We start from the raw sequence: 18,176 nt of genomic DNA on the forward strand, positions 1-18,176 counted from the left end.
TGGATGGATTAGCTTAAGTTAGTAAATGTAGATGGACTAGCTTCAGATTAGTCAAGCTGGCTTGACTAACTTCAGGTTAGTCAAGCCAGCTTGACACTAGCTCGACTGAACTTCTGCCCGTTGTTATATGAAAGATCGAGTTTCAAATAACTTAATGGCACCATAGAAAATGCATTGGCAAAACTCGATTTCTGTACCTGATAACGACCCTGTGTCTCTTTGCTTTACGCTGTCAACTACCTTACTCTAAGCTGTATAAATACTGTAGTAATGATTCTATTAGTTTTGCTGCTGTAAAGGAGGTAAACGACCAAAGACTTCTAGAAGCGCGTCAATACCTATCAACTCTTGACGCCAGTAAGACAAAGATGCAATACTTCCAAAATGGAGACTCCAACAAGCTGCGTTACGCTATAGGTGTGGTTTCTGTCGGAACTCGCGTTGCGTATGAAGGACAACTGGGATATTTGACACAAGTCATGAGTAATTACACAAGGTGATCGTGGATAATGGTGCTACAAGTGATATATTCCCCAGCAAACACAAAACGTTTTCGACATCATTCGCAAAATGTTATAAAAGGTTGTCAGAAAACGTTTAAATGTCGGGTTATATAAAGGGTATATTAAGAGTATAAAACGTTTTCATAACCTTAAAAACATTGTTTGATAATCTACTGCTCAGCAAACAAAATGTTTTACAGAAAACGTTTAAATGTCGGGTTATATAAAGGGTGTAAAAACGTTTTAATAGCATTCCAAAAACATTCTTGAAAACTTGATACAAAACATTCTAAAACAGAATGTTCTTTTGGGGTTGAAAAAATATTTTGCGAAAAATGTTTGCCCAATTATTATTATTATTATTAAATTATTTGTATATTGAACGTTTTCATGACAAATCAAGAATGTTATTAACCTTCTTTCCACATCATGGTTCTTGACTGGTTTCATTCAAGTTCTAAGCTCATTTCTAAATTTTTTGGGCTAATTTGATTAATTAATTCATTTGTTCACATTTGATAGGATTTTTTTATGTCCCATATATAAAACCTGTAAGTTTGGTATACTGAAAGAATTTAGAAAATTTAAGGATATGCAGGTGTGTGCCCAGGGTATGACTTTAAACTGCATCCAGGTAGCGTAGGGAGGTTGTGTGGGGGTTAGCCAGTCCCAAGCTAACGTTTATGAAATGCACACAAAGAGCCGATATTACCTACAATGCAACTGGCGGATCGGTCGGCGCCAAAAAGCCGAGCGGCCCCCTGGGTATCTTGGGAGCAGTCTGTATGGTGGAAATGGCGCTGATCATCAAAGGATCTTACGGCATGGAAGGCATCGGAAGCGTAGGTTCCGGTCATCTGCATCCGTAGCGGGGTGGCGTCCCAACGGATTACTAGCCTATAATTCTCTTGTATATGGATGGTGTACTATAATGAACAAAAAGCTATGGAGTCGGCGATTAGGTCCCCCAGGATTGACCGTGCTCCTAGAGATACTGGGGAAGGATCAATTCCAGACAGGAGCTCCGAGTCACCCAATGACGAGTCATGCTTAAACTCATCTGAGAGGCATGGATCTGATACCTCTCAGGCTACATCTGGCGGAGATCGACGATATCTGAACATTGCAACATGGAATGTCCGTACGATGAACGACTGTGGTAAACTAGATCAAGTTCGCATGGAGGCAGAGCGTTTGAGTCTGGATGTTCTAGGACTGGCAGAAACGAGATGGACTTCATCAGGACAGGTGAATACAAATGGCTGGATGCTCTACTATGTAGGTGATGACAATGTTCACCAAAGAGGTGTGGGATTCCTTGTATCGCCAAAGACTGTCAAATCTGTTTTGAAGGTCCAACCAATATCAGACAGAATTATCATGATTCGTTTCAATGCAAAACCCAAGCCAATAACAATCATCCAGATCTACATGCCAACGACTGAAGCGGACGACGAAGAGATACTTTCAATATATGCTATGCTGCAAAAGGTAGTGGACGAATGCCCCAAGAAAGATCGACTGATGGTGATGGGTGATTTCAACGCTCAAATTGGTGCTGATCGCCATCATATATCCTGTGGTAGATATGGTGTCGGAGAAGGTAACGACCGTGGACAAACACTGCTCGACTGGCTCAGTGACAACAAATTAGTTGCTGTGAATACCTGTTTCCAACATAGAAGAAATCAGCTGTATACTTGGTGTTCTCCAGGTGGCCTATGGAAGAACCAAATAGATTTCATCGCTACCCGGCTACGTGATAGAAGAGAATGCATAGACAGCAGAGCATTACGCAGTGCTGATTGCGGTACAGACCACCAACTAGTCTGGATGAAGCTGAAGGGTCGCAGTTGGAACACGAAAAAGAGACTGTCGAAGAAAGTGAAACCAAACCTAGTACAGTTGACAGATCCAACCACTGCAGATGCATTTGAAGCCAGTGTCCAAGACCACTTGAAAGACAAGGATGTTTCATGGCCAGTATTGGCAGATGCTCTATCTTCAGCAGCAAAAGAACATTGTCCGGCTGTAAGAAAAACAGAAAAGCCATGGATAGATGATCCAGCAATCCAAGACCTGATTCTCCAGAGACGCCAAGCCAAGCTGAACAACTTCCAAAGCCCAGAATACAGACACCTTTGCAAAGCTGTCAAGACTGCATGCCGTAGAGCAAAACGCAAATGGCTGGACGACGTGAGCGCTGAAGCAGATAAATCATTCAGGTCTGGGAACAGCAAACGCACATACCAGCTGATAAGGCAGATTAGTGGACGGAAATGTCCTCAGGCAGGCATTGGTATCAAGGACGAGAATGGTAAGATGCTTTATGAGGCTGCAAGTATCAGAGACAGATGGACAGAGTATGGCACTCAACTATTTCACTCCGATGCCCCAAGGCTCCCCCAAGATGAACACCGACCAGAGCTACTAGAACCTGAAATCATGCTAAGTGAAATCAGAACAGCTATAAAGAAACTAAAAGCCGGTAAAGCTGCTGGTCAAGATGGGATATATGGAGAAATGATCAAGGCGGGAGGAGAAACTGTTGTTCAAGCTATGAAAGAAATAATTGAAAACATCTGGAAGACAGGAGAGTGGCCCAGTGACTGGACTCAATCAGAAATAATCACCTTACCAAAGGTACCTGGCACTCAAGAATGCTTTAAACATCGTACCATCAGTCTGCTATGCCACGCTTCAAAAGTGCTGCTAGAAATTATACGCTGCAGGCTAGCCCACTACATTATGCCGCAGATCGCAGAGGAACAGTTTGGATTTGTTGCTGGTAAAGGGACAACTGACGCAATCCTCACTTTACGTAACATCATTGAGAAAACAGTGAAACGCCAAGATCAACAACTGTGGCTGATGTTTGTCGACTACAGCAAGGCCTTTGACACGGTCAATCATGATGTCCTGTGGAAAACTCTCTTGGACTTCGGCACACCAAATCACCTAGTCTGGTGCTAAAGAGGCTGTACTCAAAAGCGACTGGTGTTATTCGTGTAGCAGATGGCCACACAGACCCATTTCCATTTGAACAAGGAGTTCGGCATGGCTGTATTATGTCCCCCATGCCGTTCAACGCCTGTGGTGAGTCGATCATGCGACAGGTGAATGAGGTTGTAGATGAGAGATCAGGCAGCATTGTCGGTGGAAGAGCAATATGGAACATTCGCTATGCAGATGACACTCATAGCATGCACGAAGGCAGAACTTGAGAAGCAAGCAGTCGAGCTGGAGAGGTGCAGTCACACCTTTGGTCTCCATATTAACGCAGCCAAAACCCATGTTATGACCCATGGTAGCAATGAGACAATCTCCCTGGGTGGAAAGCCAATCAAGCAGGTTGAAAGGTTCAAATACCTTGGCTCAATGGTAGGGTGTGATGCAGACTCTACACCGGAGATCAATGCTCGACTAGCAATTGCCAGAGATGCCACCAGCCAATTATTAGGATTATGGAAGGCTAAAGCGATCAGCCTGAAGCTGAAGAAACAACTGGTGAGATCTCTTGTCTGGAGTATAGCCCTGTATGGTGCAGAAAGTTGGACTCTAAAACAAAGCGATATCAAGAAGATAGAGTCGTTTGAGCTGTGGGTATGGCGCAGAATGCTTCAGGTCAGCTGGAAAGAAAGGAAAACCAATGCATGGATCCGTCAGAAAGTGGGCATCACAGAGAAACAAGGTCTGCTCAGTCAGCTGAAGAAAAGAAAGATATCCCTGTATGGTCATTGGAAGCGGCGTCCAGATAGCATTGTTCAGATAACGATAGAAGGAGAAGTAGAAGGAAAAAACAGGCCAGGTCGAAGGAAAACAGGATGGATTGATAACATCAGAATGTGGACGAATGGTGGCAAGAGAGAATGCCGACGGTTCTATGAGGACTATGGCAACGCAGCAGCAGCAGCAGTTTGCCCAAAATATTTTCAATAACGTTTTAAAAACGTTTTCATGACCTTTATATAACCCGACATTTAATTGTTATTAAAAGGTTTTGAAAAAACCATGTTAAGAACATTTCTGTGTTTGCTGGGTTCAAATATTTTTACATGTTATTTAAGTATTGACACAATATTTAGCAAAAATGTTTGCAAAAATAGTTTACAATAACATTTTTTGAAAACATTTAAAAATATTGTTGTAGTGTGTTTTCAAACAAAACGTTTTAAAACGTTATCATGACCTTTATATAACCCGACATTTAAATGTTAGTAAAACGTTTTTACCTAAACCAAAAGCCAAAAAATAACTTATTTAAAATGTTTTTAAAACGTTTTTGTGTTTACTGGGTTCCCTTTTATCTGTAATGTGGATTCAAAACCTGAAAACCACGCAGAGGTTGTTTCTTTTCGAAATGGGTTGTTCCATTTAAAATCCACCCCTGTGGAAGATTTAGCTAAAGTCTTCCACAGAGGGAGTATGAGTTGTGAATAGAATAAACAATTGGGTAACTTCAATTTAAAATGCTCTCTCCAGTTGTGATAAGATAAAGGTAAAGCCATAATACATTGGGAGTATGAGTTTCAAAATGACTAACCCTGACCAATTATACACTTTACAAACATACTCCCCTTGTGGAAGATATTTCCAAAATCTTCAGGGGTAGTGTGGATTTCAACTGGAATAGTCCAATGTTACCAAAAACTATTCTGAAAATAGCTTAAACAGTTCTGGGTTAAACAGGTACAAGCCACAAGAAACAAGAAAAACAAGATTATGTTTTTTGCTTACAAGCGGCTTAAGTTCAAGTGATTCGGATCTGACCATTAATAAATAAAACGTATCACAAAAGAACAATAATTATTATACTGTGCTCAGCTGATGAAATGAGACAAAAATATAAAATCAAGTAAAACGGTGATAAAATATATTTTGGTTATGTATCTATTGTGTGTTATATAAGTTCCTTTGCAGCAAAATGTGTTAGGAAATCGAAACAGAACACCCGGGTAAAACTTTCAATGGATAGCCCTAATTTTGAAGGTATTTGGTATTGTTAAGCTGAATTTATACTACATCGCTGAGCGATAGCGATTGGTTTTTAGCCAATGAGGGGAGCGCTTTTGAGAAAAGCGCGCCACTTCATTGATCAAAAACCAATCGCTCGTCACTTTAATAGCGATGGAGTAAGCTTTATTTTTGACGCTATTGAAAAGGACTATACAATGGTAAATATTCCGAAAAAATATTAGGCCAACATACTAAACTTGATTGTACCGAAATATTTCCAAGCAATATTACAAGACGGAATCAAAATTATTGTGAGTGGCATTACCACAAACTATTCTTTGACTTGTAAGTAATGTGTAATGGCAATCCCAGCGGAGCCGCGGGTCTTTGCATTATAAACTTACCAGTAAGATGCCTATTGTCTTGTCATTTCTTGTACCGAATCTTGAGCTGACGTCCCACATTGTGGCTAGATCCTCGCATAGCGGTATCTTCTGTAGGAATGTTTCTCTAGGATCGAGCGATAAAAACCAACCTATATCAGAAAAATCTGTATATAATCAGTATGACTGAATATCAAGTACGCCCAGTGGCGCAACTAGACTTTCGCACTCGAGGGGGTAGCTGGGGGAAAATCTGCATATAGAATGGGGACCAACCTACTCGTTTGGTCGGGGAGGACTCGGTACAACACTGCCTCATGGTCCTCATATCTATTCTGGGAGAAAAGGAGATTGTGGGGAACCAAACGTTCCATAAAATAATGGGCTGCCGGCTGTCCAGTGGCAACAAAGACTGAATGTCCCTTTCCAGCCCCAAATACAGACATACAAATGCATATGAGGCCAGAATTATTTAAACAGTATGCTTCGACTATATTTATAAATACGTATTTATAAATACGCACGTGACAACCTCCGCGCTGCCATAACAGCATATTTACAGGAAGTCTGGAAGTGGCCTTCGACTCGGAGACTGGTCTTCCTGTACATTTGAATGCAAAGGCGGTAAATGACACCAGACTGTGCAGCAAAATTGTCCATTTTGTTCAACTTTGTGATATTATTATAAACGTTTCCGTCGATAAATATTTTTTTCCGTCTGCAAATACTTTCAAAGTGTTGTTTTTGATAAAATATTACAAATATGGAATCCCCCCATATGTAATAATTTAGATATTCAATTAATACTTAAATTTGAGATGATGTTTATCTAAAGAATTCCTATCTGTATAGTGTTCAATTGCATGATGATTTGATCACGCTTGCTGGTCTTGGTATGTCGTGCCCATGGGTCACGTGCGTATTTATAGATACGTATTTATAAAGATAGTCGAAGGTAGCTGTTAAAGGCAAATTTCCTTACAATAGTTAAAATGGAGATGAGGAAGTGTTGCACCGAGAAATATCATCCATTAACAGAAAAAATACTGTTGGGTTTCAGACGGACAAACTCACACAAATAATGTAGTCAAACATCATAACAGAGGCTCATTTTATTTATACGATGTGAACTGTAGAGAGTCTGGTTAATGAGTGAGCACATGGTTAAGAATACAGGTTTTATTGGTTCACTTCAAGTTCGGTAGTGACGTCAATGCTTTTTCGCGATTGCGCCACAAGCGTGCCGACAAATCGCTCTTGTGCGCGTGAGTGTACACTTTGCGTGATTAACTTGACGCGCGCGATTCACTGCTTAGGCCAACGAAATACCCACATACGTCACTACCAAACTGGAGGTGAACCAAATTATATATACTGGCTTAAAATTGGGGCGGATGCACAACTGTTTGAGGTAGAGAGGTACTGAGTGCAAATGGCCTAAGGGAAAGTCTTACATCATCAGATTCTTGTACATGGGTTGCCTAAAACAATGCACTAAATTATCTCTCTAAATATCCCCCACACAGGATCCCAACATTACTTTAATATTTGTGTTTAGACCCTTTGTAGTTAATAATATGATAGGCATAGATTAATAACACATGCATGACAGGCATATGTATTGCTGGCTTACCGTCAAAACACGTGATTGGATAATTGCACAACAATCCGCCATCAACGTAGATCTCTTCACGTTCAGATAATGTATGTCTAACAGCACCGAAAATTCCTTAAACAAGCGAAATGATAAACACATCAAAATATGAAAAAAAATTCAAAATGTTAGTGATTTTGGCCTGATTCAGACCTTTTCTAATTCGATGTCGGAAACTTTTAGCCAGTGCACCTTTATTCAATCAATCTATTTGAAGTCATTTTTGACGAAAAACGCTGAACTAGCTCACCATCGAGTATTTGGTGGCGAATGCTTTTTCTTTTATCAACAACTCTTCGTTTAAAGATTAAAACCGACAGACTAGCAAACACTATTATCCAGATGATCAAGGATGCCCAGATACATCAAATCCACTTTACTGATCATATCCAGATGACCAAGGATGTCCAGATACATCAAATTCACTTTACTGGATCATATTCAGATGATCAAGGACGCCCAGATGCATCAAATCTCGATTTCTGATCTATCCAGATGATCAAGGATGCCCATACATCATATCCACTTTACTGATCATATCCAGATGATTAAGGATGCCCAAATACATCAAATTCCCTTTTCTGATTATATCCAGATGATCAAGGATGCCCAGATACATCATATCCACTTTACTGATCATATCCAGATGGTCAAGGATGCCCAGATACATCAAATTCCCTTTTCTGATTATATCCAGATGACCAAGGATGCCCAGATACATCATATCCACTTTACTGATCATATCCAGATGATCAAGGATGCCCAAATACATCAAATTCCCTTTTCTGATTATATCCAGATGATCAAGGATGCCTATACAACAAACCCCCTTAACGGATCATACAGATGATCCAGGATGCCCAGATGCATCAAAACCCCTTTTCTGACCATATCCAGACGATCAAGGATGCCCAGATACATCAAATCCACTTTACTGCTCATGATCAAAGATGCCAGATACATCAAATCCCCTTTACTGACCATATCTAGATGATCAAGGATGCTCAGATAAATCATATCCCTTTACTGATCATATCCTGATAATCGAAGATGCCCAAATACACCAAATCCCTTTTCAAACCATATCCAGATGATCAAGGATGCCCAGATACATCAAATCCCCTTTTCTGATCATAGTCAGATGATCAAGGATGCCCAGATACATCAAATCCCCTTGATTGATCATATCCATATGATCAAGGAGGCACAGATGCACCAAATCCACTTTACTGATCATATCCTGATGATAAAGGATGCTCAGATGTATCAAACTCACTTTACTGAACATATCCTGATGATAAAAGATGCTCAGATACATCATATCCACTTTACTGCTCATATCCAGATGATCAAGGATGCCAGATACATCAAACCCCCTTTCTGATCATATGCAGATGATCAAGGATGCCATACACGTCAAATCCCCTTTTCTGATCATATCCAGATAATCAAGGATACCCAGATGCATCAAATCCCCTTTACGGATCATATCCAGATGATCAAGGATGCCCAGATACATCAAACCTCCTTTTCTGACCATATCCAGATAATCAAGGATGCCCAAATACATCAAATCATGATCATATCCAGATGATCAAGGATGCCCAGATGCAGTCATCAAATCCCCCTTTACTGATCATTATGCTGATATGATCAAGGATGCGCAGATACATCAAATCCACTTACTGATCATATACCCAGATGATCAAGGATATCCAGATACATCAAATCCCTTTTGCTGACCATATCCAGATGATCAAGGATGCCCAGATACATCAAATCCCCTTTACTGATCATATCCAGATGATCAAGTATGCCCAGATACATCAAATCCCCTTTACTGATCATATCCAGACGATCAAGTATGCCCAGATACATCAAATCCCCTTTACCGATCATATCCAGATGATCAAGGATGCCTAGATACATCAAATCCCCTTTACTGATCATATCCAGATGATCAAGGATGCCCAGATACATCAAATCCCCTTTACTGATCATATCCAGATGATCAAGGATGCCCAGATACATCAAATCCCTTTACTGATCATATCCAGACGATCAAGGATGCCCAGATACATCAAATCCCCTTTACTGATCATATCCAGACGATCAAGGATGCCCAGATACATCAAATCCCATTTTCTGATCATATCCAGATGATCAAGGATGCCCAGATCCCGGGGGGCACTGGTCATTGACAAGGGGTATCATGCGTGGCCACAAAGTTTCAAATAGCACCCTAAACAAGTATTTACGAGGTCTGAAAATGCACCCCTAAACAAGTATGACAAGTGCAATTTCATACCCTAAAGAAGTATTGACATTATTTTTGCCCCCATTAGAAGCAAGTAAATCAGTTATAATTTGACTCTAAAACCCTTCATGATAACTGGGAAAACACAAATTCAAAAGTTCATAACTTTTAACCTTTATTACATACTACATTTGTCTCAAAGGACCCTAAACACAGATTTATTGTACAAGATATACCCTTTTTCTCAAATTTCCTTGTTTTAGATACCCTATTCACGATACGTAAGTACAGTGCTTGATCATGAAAAAAGACCCTTTTTACTTGAATCTTTGGCCACGCATGATACCCCCTGGTCTATGACCAGTGGCCCCCCTGGGGCCCAGATACATCAAATCCCCTTTACCGATCATATCCAGATGATCAAGGATGCCCACATCAAATCCCCTTTACTGATCATATCCAGATGATCAAGTATGCCCAGATACATCAAATCCACTTTACTGATCATATCCAGATGATCAAGGATGCCCAGATACATCAAATCCCCTTTACTGATCATATCCAGATGATCAAGGATGCCTAGATATATCAAATCCCTTTACTGATCATATCCAGATGATCAAGGATGCCCAGATAGGCCTACATCAAATCCCCTTTACTGATCATATCCAGATGCTCAAGGATGCCCAGATACATCAAATCCCCTTTACTGATCATATCCAGATGCTCAAGGATGCCCAGATACATCAATCGAAAACATATGATAGAAAACCAAAGAATCTATAAAGCAGAGCATGAAAAATTGGACCACGCACAGTGTCTTCGACCCTATATCTTCATGGCAGGAATCGCCATGGTAGGTTAAATCAACAGCCACGATTAGCCATTTGGTTCAAACCTTAAGCTCTTTTAAACTAATAATTAGTCGAGGGACATAACTAAGGCTACTCACAATAGCCGGGTAATCGATCTTGGTTGTGCGTGATTAAGCTTGTATAGATGAGGTGACATGTGTTTACATTTGATACGCCCTCTGTTGGTCTGAGATGAAAACTGACAGGCAAAAAACACTATGGTTTTACATGGAAGAAGTTGATTTTTATTCATTAAGTTTGATTTCAAAGCAAATAATACTAAAAATGTTATCAAACTTGTTTACAAATGCATCAAGCTATACACATAATATCACACAAAATTTCAAAGGTTTTTAAAAGTCGAGTTTTGAAGAGATTTATGTGGTCTGTCATTGACACTCCTGTGTTATTTTGCCTGACTTGAAACAACAGAGGGCGGTCTGAATGTAAACATGTGACATCATAGGTCACCTCATCTATACCCCATTGAGGTCAATGGTCATCGACTTTTATACTGCCTACAGTGAGTGCAGCTGTACTACACGCTGCATGCTGTAGTCCATAACAGGACCAACGCAATATAAAATGGTCAAATTTTGAGTTCAAAGCGCACGGCCAATTTTCAAAGCGCATTCTAGCGACTATCATATCTGTTCAACACGTATTTCCAAGTTTATGAGACCAAATCTGGTTTCTTGAGAAAAAAATCATGACGGGAGATATTCATCATTTTCTAACCCGGTATCAGAAGATTTTCGTCTGATATCAAAATCGTGCATAGCAATTCACGTGTATCGATCCCGTGTATTCATTTTAGTGTCCCTTCTGCACCAAATAATTATTAGCCAGGCGGTGTCGGTGTGCCACGCCTCAATAACACAATAACATCCAAATAATCAGACCCCGGAATCAGACACTCACCTGGAACAGCAATGGACATTCTAATAGCCTTCCGTATTGGTAGATCTGGTGTTGTTTTGACGTGGCAATACGTGCAATCCATCTGGTGAAGATTGGTTACCGTAATACATAGCTCCACGCCAGATTTACGATACAACTGAAAACGATTGACATTATATCGTTCTTATGATTGGGGTTGCGAAAACATTTGATTACATTATTTTAAGGTGGTACTACACCCCTTGATAAATCTGTGACTATTTTTGCATTTTTCTCAAAAACTAATAAAACACTGATAACAAAAGGTATGTATATTATATGGGCAAGAAATCCAGTTACTACACTGAAATTTCAGTCACTCAAGACAAGTAGTTATTGATTTATTGATCAAATATTGTTTTCCCTCATTTTTGACTGTAACTCCACAACTGTTGTCTGTGCTGAAATAAAATTTCTTGTGTAGTAGTTGTAGTCCTTGCCCCAATAAATGTGACATATCTTACTTGTCACCAATGCGCTTTAATTTTTGAGAAAAATGCAAAAATAGGCACACAATTGGCCAGGGGTGTAGTACCACCTTAAAGACGAGCGAGAAGTCATATTTTTCCCAGTTTAGCCATAACTAAAATATTGCAGTGCATATACTTCTTAATATTAATGGGCTTACCTTGATCTTATAGGAAATAATTCAATGTGCCAAGAAAGCCAATAATATATTTTCGCGGTTCTTAAGTTAAGACCAATAATATATCAAAACGTTTGGCGTTTCCCCCCTCCTGAGAAAAATCATTCACAGGGGAGGGGCTGAAATTATTACCTTTTTAGCCTTGGATATCTCTTTAATTAACCCTAGAACTACGAGGGGGTGGCCCCCTAAGCTTCAGTTTCATCGTCTTAAAAAAATGCGACTGAGTCTTTACGCCCAAACGACGTCAGGTAATCGTAGATCCATATGCTGTTTGATGGGATCATTAATTTATTAGTTTTTCAAACAAAACATCATGTACCACCCACTTTTAGGCTTAAACAGCTAAAAGCGATATCATGCTAATGTATACAGATGCTTTTGAGTCATTTTCAACTTTAAATTTCCCCTCTTTAATTTTGTCTTTTACAAAATTATTCACTTTTACAGCATTTTTTAAAGCTTTTCGGATATAAAATGTATCTATTTATGACAAAATTGATGAATTTTTATGTTTCCGCGGCATATGGAAAACTGGTAGGCCGTCAATTATTACTTTGAAACGGTGACACACGAAAACTCAGTCTAAATCTTTTTCACGAGATGCAATCCCGGGATGCAATGTGCACATACTGCAGTTACTGTCCGTTTTCCTATACACAATACTCAGAGCTCTCACAATTCACGCGTGACCTCTACAAGTAGTGTATGTTAGAAGTATAGGCAATTGCCTAGTTAACGCCACTGTGTGAAAAATAACCGGCCAATATTTAAAGTATTCTCGGAAATTCTAGAAAATATAGTTTTGTAACATGTCCTAAATTTTTAGCTAATTTCGGTGTTTGGAAATATTCGCACTTTTGTGTTTTAGGAAGGATATGTAAACGACAGATAACACCAAAAAATATGAAGAAATTATTTCCAAACCGTGTTAACTCTGCAAACCATTAGGCTTCTCATTTTCAAGAACGTTGGTTAACAATAAGCACACTATTGTCTCATTTCGTAAACAAAAGCGCACACAATATTGTTACCTTGCGTTCGCTTTATAATCGTTCACCCAACTGAAACTATAATACCAGCTCATTGCTCATTGCACAGGTAAAACAGTTTAATCAGTTGAGCTGTTTTCAACGAGTGTTATCTTGGTTTATGGGGTTTAAGTCCTGCAAAGGTCGTGGTGAATTCTACTGTAGACATGACTGCATCATGATTTAAAACAAGAGCACATTGTACGAAAGTATCTTTAAATCTGCACCAAAGTGCAATTGGCGATCATGTTTATCAAACGGCGTTAAAATACATCTTTTAAGGGAAAAAATCCAAAGTTTACATATTTTAAAGAAAATTCGAAAGATTTGCTTCTGTGTGCAGACGCATTTAAGACAAAGCAAGCAACTTAGAATGTTTTAATCGCATAGGCTATGTTGCATATGTTGGAAACTGAATTTTTCGTTATAACATATTTTCAAATGTTGATTCAATGTGTTTCAAAAATTCAATTACATCTTCAAATGTGATATCGTAGTCTGCGTTGCCTTTAGGTGCAGTCGCCAATGTTTCACCAACCCAATCCGTAAACTTATCTCCTTTATGCCATCCGTAATGTTTTTGTAGATTGGGTAGTAGGTGACGATAGCCGGTATCTGCAAAAAATGAGATGAACAATGACAGGTTAATTATTCACACGATATCAGTTGGGTTTGTAGAACCACGTTGTCAAAAAAAAAAAAAATAATAACAAAAAATAACAACAAAAAACAACAACAAAGAAACAAAAAAAAACCCCAAAAAACCCCAGAAGCAAATAAAACAAAACAAAACAACAACAACAAAAAACCCGAAACAAAACAAACAAACATACAAACAAAAAGCAAAACAAACAACCAAACAAACAAACAAACAAACAAAACGGTAATAAAACAGTTACACAGTTAGGCTACACATATTTTGGGCTCTGGACTTTGGGTTTCTTTATACTGAAAGTAAATTTGTGCTGATTTTTCTTTCCATAATGCGATCCTCTACTGTGGGGTCAATTGACTCAACCCATGGATGGAGTCAATTGACTGTACATCACAAAAAGCCAAAAAGGTCCGCTTTGCGATATACTATGTCCACCCCGGAAACGGAAAACCGACGCTATCCTCAAGATTGCTTAATGCTCATCGTCAAGCTTATAATTATTGAATTAATTCTATTAATATGATAATATAGGACATGACTGTATTTCACACCTTGCAGCAAAGATTTGAAATCTTTAGAACTCAATTTTTCCATCGAATATGAATTATATCCAAACGCTGCCCATGCTGCGGTAAGAGCACCCACACTTGCACCAGCAAATCGCTGCAGATTCTTCCATATACCAACTTCTTCCAGTAACTACATAAAATAAAACGATAATAACACTGATGACGGTGATGGTGGTGATGATGGTGGTGGTTGTGGTGGGGGTAATGATGATGTTGTTGTTGATGATGAGGATGGTTGTGATAATGACACAAACACTTGTTCGGGGGGGGCGGATGCAAATTCGGGGAACCCCCTTTCGAAATCTCAAAAATTTCAGGGCCCTCTTTTTGACATGAAAATTACGGGTCAACCCCATAGAAAAGCATATAAACTCAATTTTCCTAGGAAAATGTTTGGTCATTTTGGTCAGGGCCCCCCCTTAGGAGGGTCAAAAAAATTAAGGGCCCCCTTTTTGCATCAGCCCCCCCCCCTTAATAAGTGTTTGTGAACGGTCCCTAACTAAGACCTGACATAATCTGCTAATTGGAACAAGCTCAGTATAACGTCCAAATGATAATGATAGGGTTCGAACTTCCTAGTTACTATGACGATAGATAATGATGACGATGATGATGATGTTGTCATGTTGTTGATAATGATGACGATGATGATGATGATGATGATGATGATGATGATGATGATCTTGTTGTTGTTGTTGTTATTAATTCAGTGTACGTCGATATAGAATACATTCGAATAATTATGATGGTGACGATGATGATGATAATTATGTTGATATTGATGTTGTTATTGTTGATGTTGTTGTTGTTGATAATGATGATGATGATGATGATGATAATGATGACTGTATACTTACACGTATAGCCCCTATGTAACTATGTCCTTTGCTACCTCCTCCTTCAAATACAATGTTCTCAAATGGATACTCGTAATCGTCTAATTCGTTTACAGCACCATCAGGTATCAACATCGACGACATCGTTACAGTCTCTGAAAATAACTTTTTTGGGGGAAAAACATTGCTGTTCTGTGATCATATTATAGTATACTAAACAAGATAAAACTTAGTGCTATACGTAAAATGGATAGAGCATGGCTTTAAAGGTTAAAAAATAAACAAACAAATAAGGAATTTTGCAAAAAAAACATGATACAAAGCTTATATGCAGATGTTTCAGCTTAAAATATGCCTGTTAAGGAGGCTGTGTACTCTCAGACATGCATGTAGTAAAAGTGCAATAACTTTGTAATTATTCGTGCAAGACATATAAAAGTATACATTTTTATGAAGGCAGACATCAATAAATCTTAATATAAATACAGATTTGGGGTAAAAACAACAATTATGAAGAAAATCACAAAAAAGCGAGTTTTTGGCAATATTTGTCAGGTACATCATAACAAAAAAACACTCTTTCCAAAATATTTTATTTTGTTTTTAGCTCAATCTTGAGGCTCCATTCCAAAAACGTTTTTTTAAATTTTTTTGATATTGGCCTTATTTTTTGAGATATTGACCATATAAAGCATCAAATTGAACTTTTTAAAATTCACAAACGCCTATTTGCACAAAATGATGCCTAAAATCAGAAATAGACCAAAATATAACAAAATGAGAAAACCGTTTCTTGAGTCGATCATGCTTTTTACGATGATCATATTTGCTTACCTATAGATGCTGTATTTTATTGAGTTATCGTGTACCTAAATCGTCATTTTACCGAGAAAATGAACATTGAAATAATCGCACTTTAAGCTTAAAGTGGTCACATTTTGCATTTTCATCGAATCTCGCAGGAGAATGCGGCAGTTTTTATTTTTCTACCTTACATTACATAAAGATCGGGTAAATCCACGGCCCCTTGAGAAGTTTGAGCGAAATCCACTCGGGGGAAAGAACTTGAAAATACCCACATTTTATCAGCTAAAACGGAGCCATTTGACCACTAGGTTTTTGTGCTTCCGTGGTGTTGCGCCGCGAATGCAGATAAGCGTCGCGTATGCGTAGCGTATTTGTGCGTTAAGAAATTGCGCAATACGCAACGCGATGCGTTGTTGCGCGCGTGTACCCTGCTGGTACAAAAAGATTTTCTTTCCTTTTCAATTTCAAACACGAGTGGAATAGTGAAATAAAATCCTTAAAATATTGCAGTTGGAGTTTACAAATCTGGATTTTCATTCCTTATAGGCCCTATTTATAAAAAACATAACAAAGTACAAACATATCAAAAAAGCTCAATTTTGCGAAAGAAACAGTGTCTAGAGTACACAGCTGCCTTAAGTGTTAATGTTATATCTGATTCTAGATTGCAACTAAAACGCCATCAAAAATGTCGCAGGTTTTCGGTGACATGGCACGTATTATAATTATAATAAATATATTTTTGGAGGACGTCCGGAGCAAAGAAAGTCTACATTATCTCGTCGTCTAATATGATTTGTGCATTGAAGCTATAATGTACGTTCTTTTTCAATTAATTTGGTTAGGCCTAATTTTTCAAACATGATTTTGGCACATAATGTGTACACATGTCCAAACTTACAATTTTGTCTTACGATATTAAATGAGGTTTCTTTCTAGGCCTATTATTAGGCCTATTATTTCAACATTTAAAAGAATAACAAAATTTGACAGAAATCGTACATTTATTTGGCGTGTGGTGCGCTTATGCTTGTGTTTAGGGGTGGGTGAGTTGGGGTGTGCTAGTGGTGTGGGGATGTGGGAAGGGGGGGTGGGTGGTTGTACCCGGATTTTAAAAAAAAGTTTTGTTTTGGTCAAAATAGGCCTATGTCGAGTTATAAAACACTTTGTATTAAAATACTAGCCGTAAAACATCATTTTAAAACGCTGTCGAAATATTGCTGTACAATACTTTTTTTGCAAACGTTTAAAATACGGTATGTTGTCAACGTTATTTTGTACCCTTTACATAACCAGCCAATAAAAACATATCTGGCAACTTTTTCAAACCGTTTGCGAATATTTTCAAAAACGTTTTGTGTCTGATCGATAAAGCTCTTTGACAAGGAAACGACAAACAAATAAACAAACAAACAAACAAACCACTGCCATTTGATTTATATTCACTTATGCCCTGTCGGTATGTTTTATACGGTAGCTTTACAATTCAACTTCAGTATGTGAAAGAAAGTATGAAAAGTCGCTTAAAAGTGGCTCAGAACTGTTGTTGCAAATACATAAAATACATATAGGCCTACGTGTATGAAGTTGATGCATGTACCTATATTTAGAACTTACTTGTTGGGTTGAAAATGTATTCATCTGCAAGTTACATGTAGAATAGATATTAAACACAGCTAAACACTGACTCAGAAAAGACTGGCAAATATAGTATTACGGTCGTCATACCAGGATTCTTAGCTATTCTTATGAAAGTCTATCGATGTTCCAATTGCCTCCAATTATTGCAAATTCGTTTATTTCACTTACAGAAATGTGCATGTCACACGCGCATGTTCGTTGGATTATTTGACGAGATTAACTCAAGCAAATAAGGGGAAATCCCAAACTGACTTTACACATTGATAGGTATTCCAACTCAAGTATTGCCAAGTCATGTAAGAATTACGTGCCATGAATTTGAACAAAAGGCCGAGACAAAAGGCCATGTCGAACTTCCTGCAAGTTGCAACAGTATACATAAAATGACAACGAAATTTGACCTAAGGTATATTAGGCCGTATAAAATTAATGTTTTGGTTCACGT

General features: G+C 38.5%; 1 protein-coding gene across 1 annotated transcript in view; it reads right to left on the minus strand.

Annotated features, from left to right (window-relative positions):
* LOC140155578 (uncharacterized) overlaps positions 1–17,968 on the minus strand; it is a 46,590-nt gene extending 28,622 nt beyond the window's left edge. The window contains exons 1-7 of the mRNA XM_072178518.1: positions 17,708–17,968; positions 15,305–15,448; positions 14,430–14,577; positions 13,699–13,838; positions 11,529–11,664; positions 7,476–7,571; positions 5,864–5,994 (exon numbers count right to left, since the gene is read on the minus strand). Of these exons, the coding sequence (XP_072034619.1) occupies positions 5,864–5,994; positions 7,476–7,571; positions 11,529–11,664; positions 13,699–13,838; positions 14,430–14,577; positions 15,305–15,448; positions 17,708–17,731 (819 nt within the window). The 5' untranslated portion in view covers positions 17,732–17,968. The remainder of the gene's footprint in view (positions 1–5,863; positions 5,995–7,475; positions 7,572–11,528; positions 11,665–13,698; positions 13,839–14,429; positions 14,578–15,304; positions 15,449–17,707) is intronic.
* Positions 17,969–18,176: the final 208 nt, after the last annotated feature.

Source organism: Amphiura filiformis, chromosome 1 (genome assembly GCF_039555335.1).
Source record: "Amphiura filiformis chromosome 1, Afil_fr2py, whole genome shotgun sequence".
Taxonomy (NCBI): domain Eukaryota; kingdom Metazoa; phylum Echinodermata; class Ophiuroidea; order Amphilepidida; family Amphiuridae; genus Amphiura; species Amphiura filiformis.